The 25158-nt window shown below is 39.3% G+C and overlaps 1 protein-coding gene across 1 annotated transcript; it reads right to left on the bottom strand.

The window, feature by feature from the left end:
* Positions 1-1130: 1130 nt before the first annotated feature.
* On the bottom strand, positions 1131-21818 carry ippk (inositol 1,3,4,5,6-pentakisphosphate 2-kinase). Its single transcript, XM_031731499.2, has 14 exons — positions 21563-21818; positions 15620-15679; positions 13006-13101; positions 11698-11764; positions 11473-11591; positions 10832-10921; positions 8111-8169; positions 6276-6348; positions 5602-5754; positions 5187-5307; positions 4046-4181; positions 3855-3957; positions 2817-2908; positions 1131-2292 (listed from the first exon to the last, which is right to left on the bottom strand). Exons 1-14 carry the CDS (start codon positions 21641-21643, stop codon positions 2076-2078), a joined length of 1467 nt encoding a protein of 488 aa, XP_031587359.1. The 5' UTR covers positions 21644-21818; the 3' UTR covers positions 1131-2075.
* Between the last annotated feature and the right edge of the window lie 3340 nt (positions 21819-25158).

The following is a 25158-nucleotide window of genomic DNA, read 5'->3' as shown; positions in this document are numbered from 1 at the left end:
GTCAGAAGAGGAATTTTTATTATAATTATTATTATTACCCAGCAGCCTTTGCAACTTTACCCTGCTTCACATAAAAACCCTGACACACACACCCCCCCTCTCTGTGCAGCAGAGCGGCCACACTGAGCTTCATTTGCAGACTTGAATTAAATCTATGCTGCAGAGTAACATGCACCGCCTTGGAAACATCACTAACAGCAGGGGTTCAAAGACCGCGCACTAGTTTGTGGATGCTGGTTCACATCATTATAATGGAAACTAATAATATTTTATTTATTAGTAAATTGAATGTAACATTTCTGCACACCAGCTGCATTTCTAGTCAAAAACAAAGAGCTGACATTGACAGAAGTGCTCTGCACTTCACAGCATGAAGGCATTTCGTGCCAGCAAATTTTCTTTTAATTAACAGGGTTCTGTCCTGGTCCTGGTTAAATCTATAGTTATAGATGTATTTGTCATTTTATTTATCACAGATAAATGACTGATTCTGAGTGTCTCTTCATTGAACTGGGGTATTGGATCAATACTTGCATGGCATGATATCAATATCCTAATTAAATGCACAGTGCATGCTTTCCTGGGTGGACAGACTTAAATGTTTGTCAAGTCTTTGATTTTTCCTGAATTTCACTCAAACTACAGACTTTAAAGAGGGAAACATGCCACTCATAAAATCCTGAAACTGAGTATGGCAGAATTAAAGATGGTTGTAATATAGAAATATAGTTTCTTTTTAGCATGTTAAAGCTTATTTTGGTGTAAAGCTGGAAAAGCAACAGACTGGTGACTGTACACATGCATGACTATGTGTTCAGATGTATTATTGAGAAGCAAGACTTGCTTCCAGAAGCAAAGGAAAAGTAATCATTGTTTACTTTCTCTTTATGATCAGATCACTGTTATAGTGAATGACTCAACTCATAAATTCAGCTTTCAGCTCAGTTAAATCGCAGCGCTCAGACTGAATGAAAGACATGCTCTGTGTCTCCATCCGATGACAGAAGTGTCTTGAGTCCACGTTATGAGGGGGCTGAAGTTCAAAGTTTCTGTATTTCTACAGAGCAACAATTAGTTTGAATGTTAGAACGAGTGAAATGCAGCAGTAATGTGCTTTCATCTCTGATAAAGGCCCAGCTGTACCTAAAAGGGTCACTTTACCTGAGTACATCATGAAGCTCAGTGTTGCTGACACAGTCACATCAGACTGTAGATTGAATCAGTTTTGCTAACTTTTTTCATTTACTCAGACACTATATTATTTTTAATCAAACAGTACCATCCAGACCCTTGTTTTACTCCTCTAATCCTGAATAAAAGACTGACTGTGAGCATCAACAACACAACATTACTGGAGTGGAGGCACCTCTCTGATCAATCTAGTTAAACTTTCACAAGAGGACACATGTACCAAAACTGGCACACTGTGAGTCCATTTTTATGAAGCCAAATAACAATTTGAAAATGAAAGTGGCTCCAGAGTGACATGAACACAGCTTTCTGCTTGTATCCACTTTGGAAGGTTTGTGTTGTTGCTTCACGGCTTGACCTTTCACATATTTAGCAGATTAAACCAATGGGGGTTTGGGACAAACAGGGAGGCAGCGTTTCGCTTATGACCAAACATCACGCCACCTCTTTCAGCACGGAAGCAAAGCCTGCTCAGAATCAAACCTCTGACATCAACTGACATCAGCCCAACAACCTGCTTCTCCATCACTTCCCCTCTTCTCTGTCTTCTGCAGCACTGCCACATGCAGCAATCTGGAGGTTAATTCTTAACTGTCACCATACGCTTTATTAAAGCAGGAGAAGCTCTTAATAAAGCATGACAGATGTTCGAATTCACCTCCCGATGGGGCGATACAAATGCTCTCGAATCAGTAACAGAAACACCTGGAAGTCACTCAAATATCTGGTTATTCTGAGGTGACCTGCAGAGCAGCAACAGAGGTGCGGTGAGGAGCTGCAGCTCTGCGCTGAGGGTGGTCAAAATCCCACCAACGCTGCATCTCCTCTTCATCAGAGGCATCAGGGCCGCAGTTAACCTCCTCTTCAGGACTCAGACTGGGCGCTCACATGGGGTGAAAGAGCAGCGTGCAGTCCTCCTTCTCTCTCACAGGGCCCTTTGGCAAGGCACCGCCAGTCCTCAGATAACAGGAGACGATTTTCTGGTCCAGGCGCAGCTGGCGGGGGATGCTGTCAAACGGCTTTGGGTCCAAATCCAGGATGGAGGCCGAATAGGAGAAAGCAGGAGGTCTGAAGTCCCTGAGCTGCCTCTGACTGGAAAGACTGGAGGAGACAAAGACGAGGAGGATGATTAGAAACAGGAAGACAAGCTGATGGCGCCACCTGCTGGACTCACCAATACACAGTAGTGTTGATCTTTCTCAGTATTTTATTTTCACATCTGGAAATCAAAGGACAAACCAGTGAAGGAGCTTCCTACTCCAGACCTCTCTGTACCGAAAACTCAACGATGCATTCAAGTGTCAGTTTTCTTTTATTGTTCATTTCTAAATGAACAGTCTACAGCTGTCACTGGTTATTATTCATAGATTAAGTACAACAACCGAACCCTGATGTGAATCTGTGCACATGAACATCCTCAAATAAAAAGAGCCATCAGCAATTCTTATAAAAAGACACTTTATGCATTCCTAGTGCCAACAAATGCACCACATTTGCTCCAGCTGTTTTTTTGTTTTTTAATCATTTAACATGTTTTCAAACTCACTGATGAGGAAACTCTCAATCCCAGCATCACTGTTTCACCTACAGAAAAGATTTTTCTACTTGCACAGCTGAATTCTCACCTTTCATTGTCCTCTTCCTCCTCACTGCTGGGCACCAGGGCGACCATGATGGAGCAGTCCTTGGCTGTCATGGCCACACGGTACTGGTGCACCTACAATAGAAACACAGCAGGTAGAACTGTTAAAATATCGTTATGTAAGCAGGACTTTTGTTAAGTCAGGTAACACAGATTCACTGCCTTCAATGAAAGTGAAACTAATCACACTAAAGTATGAAATCAACCCCCAGCATCCAGTTTTGAGCTGGTAAAAACCCTTCACAGCTGAATCGCTGTCATGTGTCAGTAACCACATTCACAGCCTCATGTGATGACACGCTTTATAAAACTTAAAGACTAAAACCAGGGACAAGCCCGCTACATTTATTACATTTGTTTCGGTTATTTTATCTCTAAAGTCTGATTTGTACTCCAATATTACAATAACGAATATTTAAAACTAAACTGTGGGGAAAAACTATAATGAACGTGGTGTTGGCATGCACGTCTCCTCATTTTACTCAGCAAACATGTAGGTAAGTGCATTTCCATTCTGTCATTTATCATGACATTTTTGCAGTGCTCTGGTGGGAGAAGCCAGAGACAATGATAGTGATGGTACTCTGAGTGATTAATGGAGCTGTAATGCAGTGTCACTTTGCACATGCACAGCAGGAGGTTTGGAAGCAAAGCTGACATTACTGAGATAACTTCTGCTTCCAAAAGGTCAAAACAACACATTGAGTACACAGAACGACTTGTTTCAGACACCTTTGAGCTCAGAGTCGCCGCAGATACATCTGCCTGAGTTTGCGTGTTTTCCTCTCACCGTGCAAAGACATGCGTGACTGTATATTAGCTCTAAGTGTGGCTGTTCAAGCGTGTGGTGGTCCCGTCTCCACCTGATGGACTGGCAACATTAGGTTGTATATCACGTTTCTGCTCTCTGGTCCTTTCTACTTCTGCGTTTCATTTTCAGTAAAGCATTTTGGTGGCTGTTGTTGTTTTAATGTGAAACTGATGCAAACAGTGCACCAACACTTGTCTCCAGTTCTCTGACCTTTGCAACAGCGTACTCCACAGAGCCGTCGTTCTCTGACGGACATTTCTGCAGCTTCTCCAAGAACGCTTCGTTGTACGGTCCTTCTATCTGAAGACGAGTCCTGGCATAAACAGGAAGTGATGTAAGAGACCAGGTAACAAAAATTTATTTTTCCCAGATTAAATTTTCCTTAAATAACAGGGGCATACCTCTCTTTGGGGAAGTCCTGCAGGTGTTGCTCCACCTGGCGGTAAAGAGGATAAAGTCCTTCGATGTCCAATGTGTCCAACATTTGCGTCTGAAGGATCCTGAACAAAACACTGTCGCTGGGTAAACCTCGAGAACCTGGAAACACAGACAGGTGTTCAGAGGAGGAAGGTCACAGTCTGTTCTCATCAGGTCTAATATCAGGGTTTATAAAATTTGAAGTCACAGCATTTAAAAAACAAACAAAAAAAAACAAAACAAGCATGAGTCAGGTTTTTCCTGTTTTGCACATTTACATAATCGCATTCAGATGTCTGTGCCGAGAAAACAATCGCTGCTTTCAGTCCAAAGGTTTCTGAAGGAGGCCTTCACAGCTGCACAACAGCACAATCTTATAACACTGTATACACCAGCTGTAATACAAAAAGTGGCAGTAATTTAATTTTGCTATTTTTGATAAATGGTTATTTGTTATTTGATGAGTAATGTAGGGGCTGAACTGATATCAAAATGACTAATTTTGTATATTTGCTAATGTTGATTAATGCAAATGTCAGGCTGCAGAGACAAACATGGAGGAGGAAAACACGAGAAAACAACTGAAAATTTTAATCTGGAAAAAAAAATTATAATTTATCCTCTAATGTGACAGAACAACACAAACACACTCACATTAGGCAGACTTGGGGAGCAGATAGAGAGGAGTGGGCAGTAAAAACATGGCTTCAATTCCAAGCTGCTGTAAGTTTGTCTTCTGTAAGGACTCGAACTGCAGCTGACAGCTGTTTGCCGTAACTACAAAACTTGATCTGGTGAAAATTTTCCTCACTGAAGTATTAAATTGCATCCTCGGAGTGTAGCTAAATTAAAACACAACGGGCTGCACTGCTAGCAAGGCCACTAGTTTGTGAAAGGAATGAGACGCAGACCAAAGCAGAACCAGAATAAAAAAAAAATAATAAAAATAATAATAATAATAATAATTTAAAAAAAAAAAAAAAAAAATCAGGCATGTGATTAACACAGAAATGGTAAGACCGCTACAGCTCTGTGGATGAAAACTAATAAACTTGTGCTGATAATGTTGGACTACTTAAGATCAGTGAACCCATCTGCACCCGAAAAGAAAAAAAAGGTCCTGACCGTGGCGAATCCTCTCTTTGTTGAAGATGCTCGCCTCACAGAAACCCCGCCCCTCCGCTTGTCTGTCCGCCACCACACTGCCATCTCCTCCTCCACTGCTCAGCAGGGCATTCACCAGGACCTGCAGACAACGGGTGGGGGTCAGCATTTTAAAATCCCAAGGATGGGATTTATAAACTGTGTGTACTGTACATTAAAAAGAAAAACGCTCATACGCAATAAATCTCCATACTGCTGAAAAATAAAGTTCGTTTTTTAAGGCACACGCACAACAGCACAACCTTTTAAATTAACTCCTCCTTTAAAAGGTAAAAAGTTTCAGTTCCATTCATGCTGAACTTTATGAATTCCTGCATACTATCCTGTTAGTCTGTATGTAATGAATAGTCACAAATTTATTCAGGTGTGCTTTTACCTGGATGAAGTCGTTCAGGACTGCTTTGCTGGTCACGTGACTGTTCATTCGATTGTTTGTGTGTAGGAAGTAAGGTCTGAGATGATGCAGCAGAGAGTTCATGTCCGGCGACTCGTCGCTGCCTTCCTTACTGCTGTAAATACACTGACCGCCCTGAAACACACGCGCGCACACACACACACTTTACTGTGGCTGCTTAAGTGACCTCAGATGACACAGACCTGATACTGAGTGTCTGGTTTTCTTTATTTCAGACATTTTGAGGATGAGTTCATGAAAACGTGGGGCCAAAGTTTAACCAGTGACTCTTGTGGTGCATTTAGAAGTCGGATTAGATCAAACTCTTCTTCTGTTGCTGCATTTTGATCCCTTTAAATGCCTCCATATAAATGACTTCACCTCCATCGCACCATTGTTCTTAGAGAGGTGTGCCCTCAGCCTACATTTCCTGTTCGTTCACAGTGATGTGCTCCAGATTTCTCTTTCACCTTTTGATCCATTGATCTCACACAGTGAAAGAGTAACCACGCTCATCACAACCAGCATAAATATTTAGACAACAGGATATTATTTATGTTGAAATAGTTCCAAGGTGAAATTCCTAGTAGTAAAAAACAAGGCCGCATAAGAACAAACACTTCAAGTTAAACATGTATGAGTGTGACTGAACTCACCTTGAATACTTTGAAGTTGTTCTGAGGTTCTTCTATCAGGTGTCTGATGGCAAAGTGCATTCTCTGTCTGTTCCTAAAAAAAAAAAAAAAACACAGAAACGGAAGCTTTATTCTCGAGAGCTGGATCTGCAGTACAGAAAATAAAAGTCTGCAGGTCAGGAAGATGCTGCATGTTGGGGTTGGGTTGGCTCAGTTCACTCTTCCATTTAATAAATAAATAAAAACACACTTGCTTTCTCATGTTATCCATAGTCACACCCACACATAGAACAATCAGAGTGTAGCCACAGTTCAAAAGTTCAAAAACCATTTGTCTTCCAGCAGCAGACATTTTCTGTGAAGTGAATCAGTGACCTCACAACAAACTTTTTTTTTTTTTTTGCTGTTTTCGAGTAGGATCTTGTTTTAAAACCAGCCACTCAGCTGATGACAGGCCTCTTTAGTTTCAAAGAGACACTAAGAGTACTTCCCAAAGTCTGACCTGCACAGTGGTGCTGGTTACCACGATAAACATCTGTGAACCGAGTAAGTAAACTGAGCTTACACTGCAATAACTTATCAGTAATATGGCCGTTTAAGTTTCTTATTAACAAACTGCGTGAATTAGTGCAACTTATAGTTTAGGTGTATGAGCAGAATTCAGGTGAGGGGGCACAATGACTTTATTGGGCGGACCTGATAGAGGCAAGTGTGGGCACCTCAATAAAAGCAGAGGTTTCATCACTTTCCTGGTCTGGAGCATTCAGGCTCCTGTTACAATCCACAATTTTCCAGGAGTGGATATTCCAGCAAACTCACTGTAAGGTCAGACTGTGCAGAACACCAGAGAGCTAATCTCAGACTCCACAGGCCTCACTTAGCACGCTAAATGTTGAAGTTCACAAGAGCACAAGTAGAAAAAGATTCATCAAGTCGGCCTGTTTGGAAGCAGCTTCTCCCTCATTTACAACTTTTTCACTACAATTAATTCTTTTTTCCCAGAAGTAATTATGATTTTAATCACAAACATGACTCAATTACTGTTAATGTCGCTTTTTGTTCAAGCAATTCAGTTGAAAGTTTCTTTATCTTTATTTGTTTTTTCACTGCACAACAAATTAGGAGGTTACTCCCATCTTTTTAGCTTTTTTTTACCCTCCCATACCCACATTAAGGAAAATCAGCAGGTCAGAGATGTAGAAGAATGTGAGAGGAAAACCACGTGTACTCCTAAATGTCAGGCCCATGTGTGTGACTAATGTTTAGTCACTTCATCACTCAGTAAACAGATCAACACAAAGAATTTTCCATCCAAAGCCATCATCGTGCAAAGCCGGCATCATCAGCTGTCACGGGCCCACATTTCAACTCATCAAAATATCAGTCCATGTGTGCACCCTTCACTTCACAGCACACAAATTTTTGCCTGCAGACTCTGTGAAAACAATCCATGGGCCTGATAAAGTCTTTGTAGCTGTGGCCAGATGTTTTCCATCCATCACGTCAGTAATATTAAACAAAGTGGGGACGCGAGCGTCCAATCAGGAGTGCCACAGTGTTATTCAGCCGCCCTTTCACACAGAGTCTGTGCCATGGTTGTACTGAAGGATGTTTCCCCGCACTTGCAGGTTTCCCTAACCAGCTGCTCCAGACCACAACATGAGCGGCACAGATAACACACTTCAACAAACACCTCACAAACAGGACAGTGAATGCATTATTCCACTTCAACTGTGAGATAACCAAAGTATTTTTCCTTCACTTTGTGTTACTGCAATGTTTGCAGAAAACATTTCATGAATGGTAAATGACACTAAAGGCAGCTGTGCCTTAAATAAACGCTGCAGAGCTCTTACCCTGAGAACAGGTCGAGTGGACAGTAAAAACTGCGTCTCTTCCACTTCCCGTTGGCCACCTGCAGACACAGAAGAGTGGAGAAATGTCAAACAGAGGGAAGCAACACAGAAACAGCAAACATCTGTTAGCTTCAGGTTTTCATGAGGCTAGACTAAATCTAGTCCTAAACTTTTGATGAGATCGACCTTCAGATTTTTCTTAACATGTGTTTTAAAAGTTAGTGAGCTGTTTTGTTCTGTTTTTATTGCCGTTTTGTCATTTGAAGGATGCTCTTTAATGGTGGTCTTTGTAAATTTGTTCTGAAGTGTGCAATATGAACTGCCACTGTTCTTTGTTCTGCCGGTTCTGTTTCTCTTCTAGGACGGCATGATTGACACCCCTGCTTTAAAAACAGGTCTCTCGCCATTTAGCAATTTAGAGCAGAGACTCGTTTCAAGAATGTAATGATCCAGAATCTGCAGAGGCCCAATTCTGGGAGAGGGGATGAGACCTGGGATAGATAAAATTCCTTCTCGTCTTGTAGACCGGAGATAAATCATTTGTTTTCTTCAGTACCTTGCTGGCTGCTGTTAGGGGGGGACAGACTTAATTTCTATTGTTTGCCTTTTAGAAAGATGTAGACTACCAGAAACCCGTTTCCCAGCACCTGATGGCACTTCCTGTATCCATGTGCTTCAGTAGTAATCACTTTGAAAGTGAAAGTGGTATGGGGTAGCTTGGAATAACGGGCCTTTGTAAGTGAACAACAGACTGATTGAACGCCAAACAAAGAACAGAATACAAAATCATTAGTCACAAGTGAGAAACAGGACTGAAATCTTCATAATCAATAACTGACCCCAAAGTAGAAAACTGAACAGTTTTATAGGGTTTAAAAGGAGCGAGTTACTCTATACTTCAAAGTGAGCTCGCATTTTAATTCTGAAGTACTAAAAATGTATTTTAAAACTTGCTTTTCTCAGTATGCGCTACCTTTACATATATGGCATCACTCTATGCTGAAACAGGACAGAGGTTTCTTGCACAACGTGACCCACTTCAAAAATGCACAGGGGAGAAGATAAACTGTGATCAGGTGAAAAACTCCAGCAGCACTTCAGAGGATGCAGAAAACCTTTAATGGCTGAGTGACGCATTTCAGCTTGTGAGCTGCAAATACAGGTGCTGCTGGAATTTTGACCTCTTCAGAGTGGAGACATGTCTTATGGTCCAAAAGAACCATAAGACACGCTGACTGTGGCTGCAGTGGATACTTTCCATTTTTAAAAAACTCCGTTTCACTTCAGCTCTTCGTAGGTTATAACTTTGCTTCTTCTCTGCGGTTGCCTGACAGACCGACAGCAGCACAAGTAACAGTGACCCACAGACTGGTTGGACAGGAAATTCTGTACACTTCCTCCATCGACAACAAGCACCATCTGCAATCCTCTTCCCCGGCTCGAGCACAAAACAAGCATTAGACTTTAGGTGTGCCAATCCAGGCCACGATCAATCAGGGCTTTTGTGAATCTGAACAGCAGAAGATAACAGACCTTTATTTGGAGCAGCTTTCATTCTTTACTCCCTCTGTTTGATCATGTGATCATCTAACAAAGGCTCACATTTTCAGTGTTTTTTGTTTTTTTAAACAAGTTACTGCCTTCAACCGATTACTCCACTGCAGCTACAGACAAATCAGATGGATGAAAAAGGTCGTTTGAGGATCTGCACACAGTTGCTTTATTTATAAGAAGTGGAGCCACGCACACACATGAAAATACTACACACACTGTTCTGAAGGCATCAAAGCTTCACTTATCCAACGGGAAGTTTGACAAAACATGACATGAACAAGTTAACTGAACACAAAAAAACTTGCTCAGGCAGGTTTACCTTTTTAGGATGAGCTACCTGAGCGTTTGGCTCACAGGAATTACTTATACATACAATCATCTCATAGAACTGATCAATTTTGGCAATGATCTCAATTATTTAAAACAATAACTCAGGGTGCAGTATTTTTTTGTTTTATTTCCTGACCCCCTGACTAAACTCAGGCTGAGCTAACCTGATACTCACACAGATCCAGCCCACTTAAGTTTTTTAAAATTGAATACTGGTTTTCATTTAAGGAAATAGGACATCCAACTTTGTGCAGTCAGTAAGTTATTTAGGCACTTGAACTTAATAAGTCAGTACTGCCTGAAACAGAGACAGAGAGGAGAAATAACAGCAACACAACATATTCTGTTTTACAAACCCAGAGTCGCCTGTACCAGCAGCTACAACCGTATGTGCACTTTTATATGCAACACACATACATGTTATAGTTATTTGACTATTTGACACTTTCTGTGCAATAGTGCTGCTGATGCACTTGCACCCTCATTAGTTATTCTTTTATAACGATTATACACCAGTATTTTAAAATGTCTTATCATTTTAAATGTTTTTCAGTGTCACACCCATTATGAGGTTAGCATAGCTGCAATTTCATTGTGTTTGCATGATGGGAGGAAAAGTCCTGAGTCTAATGCCACTACAACACTGACTCATTATGGAGTGAAGAGCTTTGTGGGCTGTAATAAAGAATGACAGGCTGAGGTGGACAAAACACGGTAATGTTTAGTAAAGAGGGCATTAGATTCTTATACTTCTGATTTCAGCCCATAAACATCCATTAAAATATGCCTGATTTCCCATCATGCTGTTCTGTGGCTGTGCTGTGTCTTTGTAGTTACCTTGTAGTGTTGGTGCATGCAGTAGCGACACACTTTGGTCTTGATGTCTTTGCTGACATGTTTGGGGGATGGCAGGAAACCGCATTTAGGCTGAAAACACAAAACATCAGCTGAGTGAGACACACACTCTCATACTCACCCTCATGTGACTTTAGTCCGATCGCTGTGTGTGACAAGGGTGTAGGTCCTGGGCATGAGATTTCTATTTCTATGGCTGAAAATCACTTTTATTACTGAGCTTCAACTGAAATTAACAACAAGCCAAATCTAATTAACTTTATTATTTTCAGGATTAAATATCTGGAGGGGCATTAGTTAAAACAATGAATTTGAGTTACTTAACAAAAGTCTGTGTGTTGCCCTGTTATTCCTGGGTGTGTAATAAACAAAATATCTAAATTCTGATCTCAATACAAGTTTCGATAACAACCCAGGATTTTCTTTTGCAGTAAAGGACAAAAAGTCTTTGATGTTTGACCTTTATTGTTTGAAGGAAAACCCCTGACCATGTACAAAGGGACAAAGTTAGCTTAGACTATCACAGTGTGTGTGTGTGTGTGTGTGTGTGTGTGTGTGTGTGTGTGTGTGTGTGTGTGTGTGTGTGTGTGTGTGTGTGTGTGTGTGTGTGTGTGTGTGTTTACCTTGATCTCGATGCAGAGTGGGGGAGTGTGTGTCGGCTGGTGGAGGGCTGGAGACGTCAGGTTGGGCAGACAGAGAGCACACCCACTGTAGATGTCCATCACCTTATCACAGCGCCACGCTGACGCACACAGAAAGACAGAGCGTTTGTTTAATCTGACTGCAGCTTATTGTGCCATTACAGAAATATCACAAGTCGAAACGAGCGATAAACATTTCAGTCTCACCTGGACGTTGATGTTGGACTTTGATTGATAACTGTCGCACAAACTCGAGAGGCAGTTTAACCACTTCCTGTATGGAAAATAAAGCATCTGTTAAGCTGCTGCTGCATCTATGTAAAGCACCGCTAACTCCAGGCAGCGTGCTTATCTTAAGTTCATCATGGAAGCAACAGCATGCAGAGCAGGCTGGTGTCACAAAGTCAATGCCGAACATTTACATAAACACCCTAATAAATATCCTTCCTATTACACACAACTGAAGAATCATACAAAACACTGCTTTAACATGTTTTAATAACCATCACATGTTTGGAACAGCGTGAATTTGGATACTACTATAAATGTAAGAAGGACAAATTCCGCTTTTACATGTAAAGTTCAGCATCATCTGACCGGGGAATGATGTTCATGTGGCATAAGCCCTCCAGACTTCAACACTGTGACTCATTGTTTTTCGGAATATCTGATTTATGATGCAGCTCTGAATAGATCAAACGGGAGAAACAGTCCACTTAAAAATAAATAAATCAACCTTAAGCATCGTTTCCGTTCAGAAAAGTATCTCATGATTTTTAACTGTGGAAGTCTGAATGTTTTGATAGTCTTGTCTTTAGGAGTCAGTTGCTTTAACAAAGATATATCATTTCTTCTTTACAGTGTTGCATTACTTTATATTTAGGATGTATTAAAGGCCACTAATAGCTGAAATTGCCGCTTTCATGAATGGAAAAAGTGACTTCACAAATAAAGATGTGAGCCATGCTTTAGTCTCTCCCTCTGAACAAAAGATGGATGAAGTCTCATTATTAGTGATGTCTCCACAAGTGTAAAATGGTAATCACTACAACAGATCACCTGACACCTGCAGCACACTCCAAACATCTCAAGATAAATAATTCAGGTACAGCACCTGACAAGGGTCTAGGGATGGTCATGATTTTCAAAGAGTCGTTCAGGAATAACAATGCATTAACACTTTTGTATAAGCAAGTGCAGTTCCACTTTACAAACACGGGCAAGCAAACCAGTGCTATAACTAACTATAACTATATAATGAATCACAAGGGCCTGGATCACAGAGGGGATGCTCTAACATTGACCCAGCATAAGAGGACAAGCGTCATCACGGCCATACTGGATGTTCCCCTCTAAAGTTTATTACAGCAAGTAAAAGGAAAAAGGCAACAAATTTTAACGAGGACATCCACTGATCCTGAAACCCCCTGTGATCCAGGTCCTTCGCCATCCTCAGGGATGCTAAGCTAAATCAGTCCAGTGCTCCTGAAAGTAAAAGACTCGACCCCATCTTACCCCGCTGTGGATAAACTTCTCCCCGAGCAGGCTGCTCATCACGTTGGAGCTGAAGTCAACAATGTTCTGGATCTGCCTGTACGCCTGCTCTGCTGTCTGGGGGACAAACACACACAAAGACAGGCAGGTAAACACACACACACACACACACAAACCAGCAGGTAATATCCTGTTAGTTAAAGCCAAATTTTAACAACAAAGAAGAGTTATTTAATCGCTTCTCAAGTGTCACAGAATCAGATCTGATTATAATGAATCTGTTAGCAAAACAGATGTGCTGCTGTTCAGTGATGTATTTTCCTCCAACTTATACAAACAGCTGGGAAGTGTGAGCTTTGTAGAGAGGATTAAAGGTAGAACTCTCTACAAAACCAGCCACACCCATGATAAACACTGACTGAAGGTGCAGCAAGAAATGGAGAAGTCTGTGCAGACAAATCATCTGCCAACAGGAACTGGATGCAAGATTTAAAAGAAAAGAAATTTTGTTCAATTACCAGCTGGTTAATCAGCTTTGAGCTCATGCATATGAAAGAGGAAGTTTCTAAAATAAACCAAGCGTGTGATTAAAAAAAGAAAAAGAAATTAACTCCAGAACCAGCAGTAATGTGAAACCTGAACTCCACCAACCAGTACTGGAATCTCTGGGATTTTAACTCTCATATACCTACATGTTTTCATACAGTTTTTTTCCTAAAAGCTAAATGGTTCAGTTAGCAGAAACCCACCATACTAAAAATAAATCCATGAACTAGTTTTTCAGAATTGTGGTAAATCGGGAAGTGTTATCCAGGTTGTGGTGAGCAAGGGGCGGATCTAACTGTGACAGGGTACGCTCATATGGTAGCACCTTAAAAAATGAACACCATTCTGTTTATTAACAAGACTTAAAGCTGCCAAATGAGTTAAAGGAATGCAAGCTTAAGCTGCTTGTACTTTTTCTTTTACTTTTCAAACCCTTTTTAACGTATGTGGTATGACTCATGACTTAGATGTTGGAAAAAGTCAGTCCTGACATTCTATCTGATGGAATGAAATTGATTTGAATTTTGGGCGTGGGTGCGGGGCCACACTTTGGTTTGCATTTGAATCTTCAATCTGATGAAGATGTAAACAACTACAGTCTCCATGTAAATGAAGGCTGTGAGGCCGACTGAAGTCCTGCCAACAGGTGCGAACAGCATCATTTACTCTCTGTCCATCAGCTGTCAGCTCATGACCAGCTTCGTGCATTACTCAATTAACACACAATCTTTCATGACACTAGAGACATGTTTGTGTAATGGACTATATAACCAGTTAAACAGCATCAGGTGTGTCCCTCCAGCTTGGAAAAATCCTATGTAGCCATGACGCTGGTATTTGAAGCCAGCACTTGTGTTTTATTTGGCACGGGTGCTGTTAAATAAAAAGCTAGAGAATATCAGTGAGATTATTGTTGTCTATGACATTTCCTGTTTACCCAGCCAGGCCTTTAGAAGGAGTTTTAGTCTTTCTAGAGAAGTCAGGAGCATATAGTAACCCTGACCTTAACATAGACTCACGCTAACTGCAGAGGGAGGAGAGAGAAAGAAAAAAAAACCTAGACACTGGCTGTTTCCTTCGATAATTTAGATAAAGCTTTGTTCAAATGGCCTTGCTGATTCCCACAGACTGATGACAATAAAGAGAAAGACAGGCTTAGTTTGATATTTTGCAGACAAGAAACCCAAGAAAAGCAGAAAATGTGAAATACTATTTCTGCTTAAAAAAAAAAAAGAAAGAAAAAAAAGAAAAAGCCAAGAACAACTTGAGGTGAACTGTTCACCGCATGTGGTTTAAGTTGAGCTGAGTCAAGTTAAGCCCAATGTGCAAAAAGCCGTGCTGATAACAGTAAAATGTTTTCATTGCTTCAGGTTGTGTCAAGTTCTCTGACAGCAGATATAACATACTAAGAGCTTACACCAGTGTACAAATCAATGCTGAACTCCTTAAACTGAAGACAACAGACCCAAATTTCATCCATTGCCCTCCCTCAAATCAGTTTCAGGAATTAACAAAGGTCAGAATTATCAGCAGTAGACTGATCCATGCCAACTTTTTTTATATATTGATTTCCCAGAAATGGCTGCACTGATCCATCATCAACTCAATGGTGGGAGGGGGAAGGGGTATTTCTGTCTGCTAGTTTGACATTACACTGGAGATTCATGCGACAGTGTTTGCAGAGACGCTCGTTTGTTTCCACTTGGTGTTTGCGCTCGTCAGTGAAAGATGACACTGTTGCGAAGAGTGCATGGCGAAGACTCAAGGAGATGCTGATGAGACATTTTACACATACAAACCAGACTGAACAAGTTAGTACAGCTTTAAAAGGCATGAATAAAGTCAAGAACAAGTAGACTGTTATGATTTAACAACATTTTAGCTGTTGCACTAACATAAATGCACTTATGTTCAATAGTTAGAGACTAAATAAATCCCTCACTGTATGCAATGGAAGTTCTGTGGATGGTATAGCCTACATTCTTTTTCTTAATGCAAGGGGAAGGAAATAAATTCAGTATGCATGTTTCTCTGGCTCTCAAAAGTGCAGGCTCAAGCCCTCCAACCCTTCAGCGAACAGACTCATTACCTGTGGAGGGTTTTCAGAGTCCTCTGCTGGATACTTGAGTAGGCGCAGAACTCTGGGATGCTGCAAAAAACATGAAAAGCATCAATTAAGCTCATTTTTGGAAAGAAGACCAAAAAAGGACACATCTGGACACACATCTGAAATACTGAAACCAGTCAGTGCAAGTCACAAGAGTCCTTAAGAACATTAAGTCCAGGGTGTGTTTGGGAACAAAACACACGAGTGGGATAATTAATGCTAAAGACTGCAGTAGGCATCCAAATATCTGCATCGGAGCGCAAGTTCAGACTTGTGTTACTGTGCAAAAAACATTCAAGCATTCAATCAGTGAAGACCATTCACACGCCTTAGCGCGCTGACAGAAAACACCAAGAGACTTTAGTTCTGATCGTCAACATGCTCACAAAAAAAAAAAGTTACAGAGCAGACAATGCATTTTACTGCACTGTGAATGTTGTATAAACTAAATAATAATAAAAACAATATTAAAATAATCAACATTTAATGTTTATTATTAATTAAATATTATATTTTCAATGAAGTAATTCAATAATCAGAAATATCTTGGGTCAAATAATTTTTTTAAAAAGTTAAAATGTCCACAGATGCAAACTGCTGATTGCTGATGCAATGTTATTAACGGTTTTCACACACTGTAACACCGCCCTGAACTTTTTCTAGAAATTGCCCACGACGCCCACATGTTCACTCCCTGCACACTCTACCCACACATTGCCGGCGCTTAAACCACATAGTCTTTTCAGTAGTGCAAATGCACCTGCTGTGTGCTACACGTGAGAAAGAACAGCTATGGGGAAAGAAATTAATAAAAGTGACTGGCCTCATCTGGAGTTCACATGTAAAAAACATCTAATGTTAGAACCGCTTTGAATAAGAGGATGTAGCTTTGCATGTAAAGGCTGCTTCTTTTATCCAGCTGCTTTGAAGTCACGCTAACAAGTCTGAGCTCTTTGTTTTCCAAACACAGTCTCAGAACAGTTTGTGAAACGATCATGACTTAATGTACTCAGTTGTGTTAGCGGAGAGAAATTTCCCACCCTTACTTAGATGTAGTGATTTTGGGCCCATTTTCCATTTTTAGAGAGTTAAATAAAACACAATTATATTTAGAGGGTGGAGGGCTTGGATGTGTGGATCACTGGGGCGCTTACACCACAGTCAAAGGACATATATGCACACTTCATTATTAATTCACTATAACTGATTTACATGGGCCCTTGTCAGTTCAGTTTTCTTAGTTCCAACAATGACGCATGCCCGACACACACATCAAAAAAATTTATCTCAAAAACTCATGAAAAGCACGTCGTATTACAGATAGGAAATATAGGTCAGCTTCAAAGCCACACCTGGAGTCTGGAGGGGGGAAAAAAAGGGGAGTAGTTTCTGTTCATGAACAAGGAAATTATTGTCACTGCTTTATGAGTTATTGCAGTTTTGTATTTTCCAATTACTTTAAAAAAATTTTAATTTCATTTTGACTTCTTGTTTTCAGTTTAGTTTTAGTTAGTTTCCAGAGTGGGTTTCCTCCTTTCAGTTTACTTTTTTATCAGTTAGTGTGTTAGTTTTAGTCTTTGCCAGAGGTAAATATCAGCACAGCTTGACAATAATACTGAACAACAGCAGTTCCCTCACAGTCTTATAGATCCAAACTCAATACGTCAATGGCCATCAAAGCCTCATCAGGCAGGCCGTGATTTTAACAGACTAAAAAATAAATTGTTTAAAAAAAAAAAAAAAAAAAAAAGACTAAAACGGAGTAAATTTCTTCTTTTATTTTGAGTTAATTAGTTTTCCATGTCAGTCAGGTTTGGTCCAAACTTTGACTGGGTCTGCAGCACCTTGACATTTTATTTATTCATTCATTCATTCATTTATTTTTAAAGATATGGTCATACGTAATTGAATGTAATTGATTCATTTATCTTCAGCACATGGCTGCTTCTACTTGCCCTTTTATTTCCTATGGAAGCAGTAGGGTGTGCTTAGTTTTTCAGTCCTGTTAAAACTTGTTCACATGACTGAAAATGCAAAAAACAAATCCAGTTGGTTTTGTCTGGTCCCATACTGTCATTACAGAAACTAGAACTCCTGTGTCCGTGAGGTTTATAATTCAGATCACATCATAAACTCTTTGCAGAAGTTCAGGCAAATCCAAAGTGTGTCTGCCTCTTACCAATATAAGCAAACGGGTATGCTGTGTCATTCCTGCCTAAGTACATTTTACTCACTCATGCTCAAGGGCGGGCCATCATGCAAGAAAAGAGCATGATGGAAACTCTTGAGATATACATCTGTGCCACTACAGGCAACAATCTTTTTTGTTATTATCATCACTGTATGCTAATTAATGACTGGGATTGACTGATGGTAGTTTGGGATATGCAAATTGTGAAATCTTCATCTGCTCTCTTATTTCCCAAAGGGTCGCTACAGCAGATGAGCTAGCACAGTTTTTATAGAACCTTCTCATTTTTCCGAACTCAGGAACAGCACTAGGAGTGGACTAGCTTGTGGCTCGCTAAGGCTGGGTTTGTGTGTCCTCCAGGTCGTGAACAAAAGGGTTTTTGCATATTAGGTGAATGTGTTAACCACCATGCCACAGTGCCACAGACCAATTTTAAAAATTACAACCAGCTAATGTTATACCACTTTGGGGTTTTTTTATTTTTTCTTTGAAAAATATAACAACTTTTCACTCATCATGGCAATATATTTGAGTATTCAACATAAAAATGATGTGACAAACATCAACCACCATCATGAGTACGTAAATGCCTTCTGCTTTTTGTTATGTCCTGTCATAGATGTATACACGCACACGCACACACAAATATATGCAGTTATACATATACATATATATACATTATATATATATATATATATATATATATATATATATATATATATATATATATATATATATATATATATATATATATATATATATATATATATATACATATATATATATACATATATATATATATATATATATATATATATATATATATATATATATATATATATATATATATATATATATATATATATATATATATATATATATATATATATATATATATATATATATATATATATATATATATATATATATATATATATATATATATATATATATATATATATATATATATATATATATATATATATATATATATATATATATATATATATATATATATATATATATATATATATATATATATATATATATATATATATATATATATATATATATATATATATATATATATATATATATATATATATATATATATATATATATATATATATATATATATATATATATATATATAGCACATTTAACAATGCCAGAGTTTAAAATAACAAGGTCTATGGAGGTAAAAGTGCACAAAAAGCTGTGAATAATAACTGTTATCCCTTATATGGTCATGTCAGACACAGAGCTCTAGCTGTAAGCACAGAAGCCCCACCATCCTGTTGCTCCACCCTTCTGTTTGTGTGGGGGAGCCAATAAGGGTAAAGGGAGAGGAGCTAAAACAACTAGTTTGAGACGGTGCATGAAATGAGAGTCTGCGCCAAGGCCCCCACTGAAGATAAAATAAGGACCGTTTTAAACTGTGAATCATGCAAAAATGCTCTAGCAGAGCCCAAGCATTAAAATATTACATGATGGATAGATACTGTTTAACTTCTTTGATCTGCCAAGTATTTAAATTCCTGGATCAGTCAGAAACAGGCACCTTCATCTGGCTTGGGTGTAAAAGTTTTACAAAATATTTCTCAGATTTTATCCATATGACTCATTTCTGTCTATTACTATTTCTCTTTAAGCAACTCTCAGTGGAATTACCATTTGGTGACAATCTCACCATGTGGAAAGCATATTTATGCGGTGAACATCTTTAATTTAGATTTCTTTATCAAATTTGTTTGAGCCCACAGCCATCCATCCTATTACTTAATGCTTATCCAACAGAGGGTCACAGGAGGGCTGAAGCCCATCCCAGCTGTCACAGGGCGAGAGGCAACAAACAAGCATATCTTTGGACTGTAGGAGGAACTAGACCAAGAAGAGGAAACCCATACATGAAAATGAAAACATCCAAAGGCCCCAGCTGCCCTGGAGATTCAAACCAGGAAAATTAATGCTATGAGACAACAACACAAACCACCGTACCCAACCTGTTTCAACCAACATCTCTGGCAAAATGTGGTATAAACAGAAATCAAAGGTAATATCTAAAAATTGAGAATAAAACCAGCATTTCCCTCTTTAAATTAAAAGACATGTCTGAGAAATATTGCGTATTTATTTCTATACATCTAATAATGATCATCTAATACATCTAATTTACACCAAAGGAAAATCATCAGAACTACGATAACATCTACAGATATTCAAATTAATACTTCTGGTTAAATGCCACAAAATGTTCACTTGAAACGTTTTGCTTGTTTTACATCCAAAGTGCCAAACAAAGCTTCAGTTTAGAACTTTTAATTTCTTCATTGAGTTTAAAGAATCTATAATGGTGGGGGAAAAGTCACTGGATTTCATAAGGTGGAGCACCCAGCACCAGCTTAGGCATTACGCACAGGCCTCAGGGGTCTGGGCCAATAAACTCACTGTGCCCCCTCAGTTGTCTCTGCCGACACATTTATCAGCTAATTTACTATACGAAATTACTAATTTAACATTATTTTATATACTTTGGTACTGAATAACTTAAACACCAATATCGCCAATAAGTTAATACAGTGTGAGCTCAGTTTAATTATTAAGTTTGCAGTAATTTAGTGCTTCTGGAGTCATCGTGGCACCCAGCATGACTGAGGAGGACTTTGGGAAGTTCTTCTCATGTCTCTTTGAAGCTGATAATAGCTTCTGCAGCTAGTTTAAAGCTAAAAAGTTGCAAAACAAATGGAAAAGTGTTGAGGATACTGTGTGCTCACAGTCTGCTCTACTATGTTGTGAGTTCATTGATCTAATTCTGCACCTGGAGAAAATGTCTCTCTTGTCTGCTTTTATTATTTATGTTTTTATTAACTGTATTATGCGTATATGATTTTAATACAATGCAAAGTTACTTGAGCCCAGTGGCCTCCTGTCAAAGTTGGTTGCCCGTTTAGCTAATATAATGTACAGTCAATCCTACCCAGCCCTAAGTTTGCAAAACAAAAACCTGAACAACAAGTGCCAGCGGTTTTATTAGAAAGCCCTCAGTGTAAATGCTTTGTCTAGGAGGTTACAACATCCGCGATCTGATTCATGCTTACACGATTTCACAGATTGCTCAACGGCAACACGATCAGGTCAGTGCCTTCAAGGAGACTTCCCCGGGGAGCGGAGGGGGGTGAAGGCACGTCAGTGAACGCTCCACTCTGTCCAGGTGAGCAAGGACGGATTAACCTGTGTGGAAGTGACCTGAGCAGACTCTGCGTCGGGCAGCAATCCAGAAAAGTATCTCTCTTCTCTGCCCATCTCTCCTTCCAGCTGCTGGAAGGAAAGATGGGAGAGATGCTAACGGCTAAATTAGCTCCCGAAAACCCCGAGGATTTTACACTTTAACTACAATCGCCAATCAGTCAACCACACACTGTGACCGGGCACTCTTCTATACGTAGTTTGTAAGCATTAGCCTCGCTGCTGTTTGACAGTTTTTCATTGACTGCCTCAACAACTAGCTGGTGCTAGCTAGCAAGCCGGCTCAGCTAGCAAACACAGGCTAACGATGTACCGAAGATAAACAAAATCCTACAAGGTGACATTTCGCCTGCCCTTATCATTTTTCTCCAAACAAACTTTCTGGTAGAAACAATCCCGACCAGAGGCACATTTTGCCCACGAAAAGCACGAGGCGAAAAGGCTTTAGCAGAACTGAAGCTAGTCTGGTGTTGTGCTAGCTGACTCACCTGTACGTGTGAGACCACCAGACTCTTGTTTCCTTCTCCGTGATACTTCCAGTCGTTTTCGTCCATTTTATCCAGTTCCATTACACCAGAAACCAGCAAGTGCGCTCCCGTCAACGGCCAGAAAGTGACACACAACGGCACGGCAACATACAAGAACTGCGGATCCACTACTGACTGCAAGCAGTAATTTAAGGGGACTACAACACAACCGACGGACTACCCCTGGTGCTGCCCGGCCCCGGCGACTTAGTCACCGCCCACATTACCACTTCCGGTCTGACTTCAAAATAAAACTCCTGATAAGGGTCAAACGCAATAATGACCGAACAAGTGAACCCATTCAACAAACTACCTGAAACTAACCTGAGTTAAAAGTAACTAATTAAATAATAATTAGAAAGAACAACTTTCGAATACATCTCCTCCCGAGTTCCCTCTGTTTACGGAAGGATTTCTTCACAAAAACATGAGAAAAATGTATTCTTCCTCCCTGCAGACAATGTTTTCTGCCTTATGGGAAGCTGAAAACAGATATCTAAAATCATTTGACTGTAACAGCTTTGTCAAAGAAATTAAACAAAAATAGAGAAATTAGCAGCGACCTAGAGACATAAAATCTGATTTAGTCAAACAAACATATTATTTGAAAAACTTGTATTACAGTAAAGTATTCAAAAGAAAGTAAAGAAGTGGTATAGTCAGGTAGATGAAGAAGTAGACAGGAGTACTTGAGAGAGGTGGCAAAAGCAAATAAAAAGGCTTACGGTGAGCTATATGTGAGCCTGGACACTAAATTAGGAGAAAAGGACTTGTATGGATTGGCTGGGCAGAGGGATCAAGTTGGAAAGGCTGTGCACCAGGTTAAGGTGGATAAGGACTGAGATAGAGATGTGCTAATGAGTGAAACGGTTGTTTTGAGAACGCATTGGCAGTTCTTTGAGGAACTGATGAATGAAGAAAATGACAAAATGACAGATAAAGGAAAACGGATGGAGGAAAGTTGGTGAATAAGGAAGTACAGAGGATTAGTAAAGGAGGAAGAGGATGACAATAGTTGATCCAAGTGACCATATCTGTGGTGGTATGGAGATGTCTGAAAGAGTGGGCAGTGGAGTTTTTGACCAAAGTGTTTAACACAGTATTAGAGAGTAAGACGATGCCTGTGGAATAGAGAAGTATTCTGGTCTTCAAATATACTCTTTGTTTTATAAAGTTTTCCTAAAGCAAAAAAAAAAAAAAAAAAAAAAGGTTGGGTTACCTGCTTTTATTTATAGCTTTCTTCAGTTTTTATTCCTGTTAATTTTGTCCAACTTCACTTTCTTTACGCACATTGACAAGCCGCTCCCTGTTGGCTGTACTCCCATGTCCCGCCTGTTCCACTGTGATTGGTCAGAGGGTTGGACAGGTGGGCTCAAGGACTGTAAAGACTCCACAGTGTTGTTTCTGACAACATTACACGTGATATAGAGGAAAAGAAATGGAAAAACACTGTAAATCGTGTGATTCATCAGTAATACCCGCATGCATCTGAGAAAAGGTTTTCAAATTTAAAATGCACTTCAGTGTTAAGCAGTGCATTAGTAATGAATACATTTATTTGACATACAATTTGAAATTAAATATCAGAAATTATTTTTACCTCCACCAAGACAGCTACTTGTTTAGTTTGTCTTTTTATCCTCTGACAAGGAGGTTATGTTTCTGGTAGTGTGTGTGTGTTAATTCTGATTGTAAACACAATGGCTCAAAAAGTTTTGAATTAATTCTGATAAAACTTTGTAGGAGTGTTAGAGTGGGGTCACCTTAATAATACATTTAAATTTGGCTTAACATCCACCAAAGTCTTTGAGGTCAACTTAATGATTTATTGGTTGAAAATTGACAACAAGCCCTATAACATTGCCCTCTGACCTCTTCAAGTTCAATACATTGATCTGAAGGTCAAAGTGATAATACTGACACCAAAAGGCATTGTATCTTTAAAGAACATATTCTCAAGAGAAAGAGAATAAGGTGCCTAGTTAGAAAAGCACTGTAATATAAAATGACATAGCTGAAGTTCAATTTACTCTTGTTCAGTTACTTACAAACCCATGACCTACTCCTACAAAGTGTTTCTTTAATTAAACATCTGTCGTGGTACTTTTATCTGATTTTTACTGCACTACAAACTTCGTAAAGTATGTTTAGAAAAAGAACAAATTAAAAAAATAATATATAAAAAAATACAATACCCTTCCTTTAAAAGTAAACACTGCCAGTCATAGCTAATCTTAGTAACACTTCATTTCTGTTTATTATGGTGTTACTTATTCTGACTTTGTGTCATACCTTCTTGGAAAAGATAACATTCAGCTCATCAAGACAATAACTTTGATTGTTTAGCATAAAAATGATAGAATAGAATAGAATAGAATAGAATAGCTTTTTATTGTCACTGTTACAAGAACAGTGAAAGGCAGTTTGGCATCTCTCCATGTGTGTGGAGTACACAATAGCGTAAGTATTTACACAATAACAGACAAATTTACATTTACACAAGAAAGATATGTACAAGTTATACATACACCTGCAAACATACACGCACATACATACATATATGTATATATACATATTTGCATCCGTACATGCATACACACACATATTTCCACATACACGCTTACATCTATATGCATACACATACATGCCATCTAACTAGCAGGTGCATTGAGAGGTGCAGTGTGATCAGTGATATTGCACATTGAGTGTTTGTGTGTGTGTGTGTGTGTGTGTGTGGGGAGGATGATATTGCACATTGAGTGGGGGGTGCTGTTGGAACTATACTAAATAATGTTATAATAAAGTTTAAAGAGGTAAGGGTGTTGGTTGCATTGAAGTATAAACAGAAATACGATTTATAAATAAGGTGTAATGTCCATGAGTGTTGGCAGTGCAGTTATCCTCCAATCAGGGTGGAGGTAGGGCATGTTTGACAGCCTGTGGGTAAAAACTTATGTTGAGTCTGTTTGTCTTCGACCTGATGGACCTGTAGCGTTTACCAGAGCGTTGACAAGAAACATCAGCAACCATCACAAGAAAATGACCTCTGATTTGCTGACAGTCAAAAAAAGCAAATATGACACTCCAGAGTCTTTGTCCAGTCATCCTGTCCTCACCCGCAACCAGTCGCAGCAGATGGCTCCTCCCTGAGACTGATTCTCCAGGAGGTTTCTTCCTGTTAAAAGGGAGTTTTTCATTCCCACTGTCACCAAAGCATTTGCTAAAAGAGGGTCATCTGATTGTTGGGGCTTTCTCTTTTTTCTTTGTATTATTGTAGGATCTTTACCTTACAATATAAAGCACCTTGAGACAACGGTTGTTGTCATTTGGCACTATATAAATAAAACTGAACTTGAAACGGACTGATTATGCTTTTTGTTATTTGCTGTCATACATACACACACAGAGAGAGACAGATGCTGTTATTATTGTATATACTCAGATAAAACGTGTTTAAAGTTTAAAATTATGAGGTCTGTGTGGGTGAAAGTGAGGAAAAACCTGCGAATAAAAAGCTGAAACTTTAGTTTTTTTCTGCTCTTGGCTCTGAAATGTTG

This window comes from Oreochromis aureus, linkage group 5 (genome assembly GCF_013358895.1).
Source record: "Oreochromis aureus strain Israel breed Guangdong linkage group 5, ZZ_aureus, whole genome shotgun sequence".
NCBI lineage: Eukaryota > Metazoa > Chordata > Actinopteri > Cichliformes > Cichlidae > Oreochromis > Oreochromis aureus.
The sequence above is the reverse complement of the archived record's forward strand: the minus strand, read 5'-3'. Positions and strand labels throughout refer to the sequence as shown.

What these genes read in the sequence shown, in the direction of transcription:
- ippk (XM_031731499.2), bottom strand. Translation starts at nt 21,643, where the DNA reads ATGGAACTGGATAAAATGGACGAAAACGACTGGAAGTATCACGGAGAA. An exon ending in TGGTGGTCTCACACGTACAG is followed by an intron (nt 15,680 to 21,562) that starts GTGAGTCAGCTA and finishes TGTTTTTTGCAG; the next exon opens with CATCCCAGAGTTCTGCGCCT. An exon ending in GAGGAAGAGGACAATGAAAG is followed by an intron (nt 2,293 to 2,816) that starts GTGAGAATTCAG and finishes TGTCTCCTCCAG; the next exon opens with TCTTTCCAGTCAGAGGCAGC.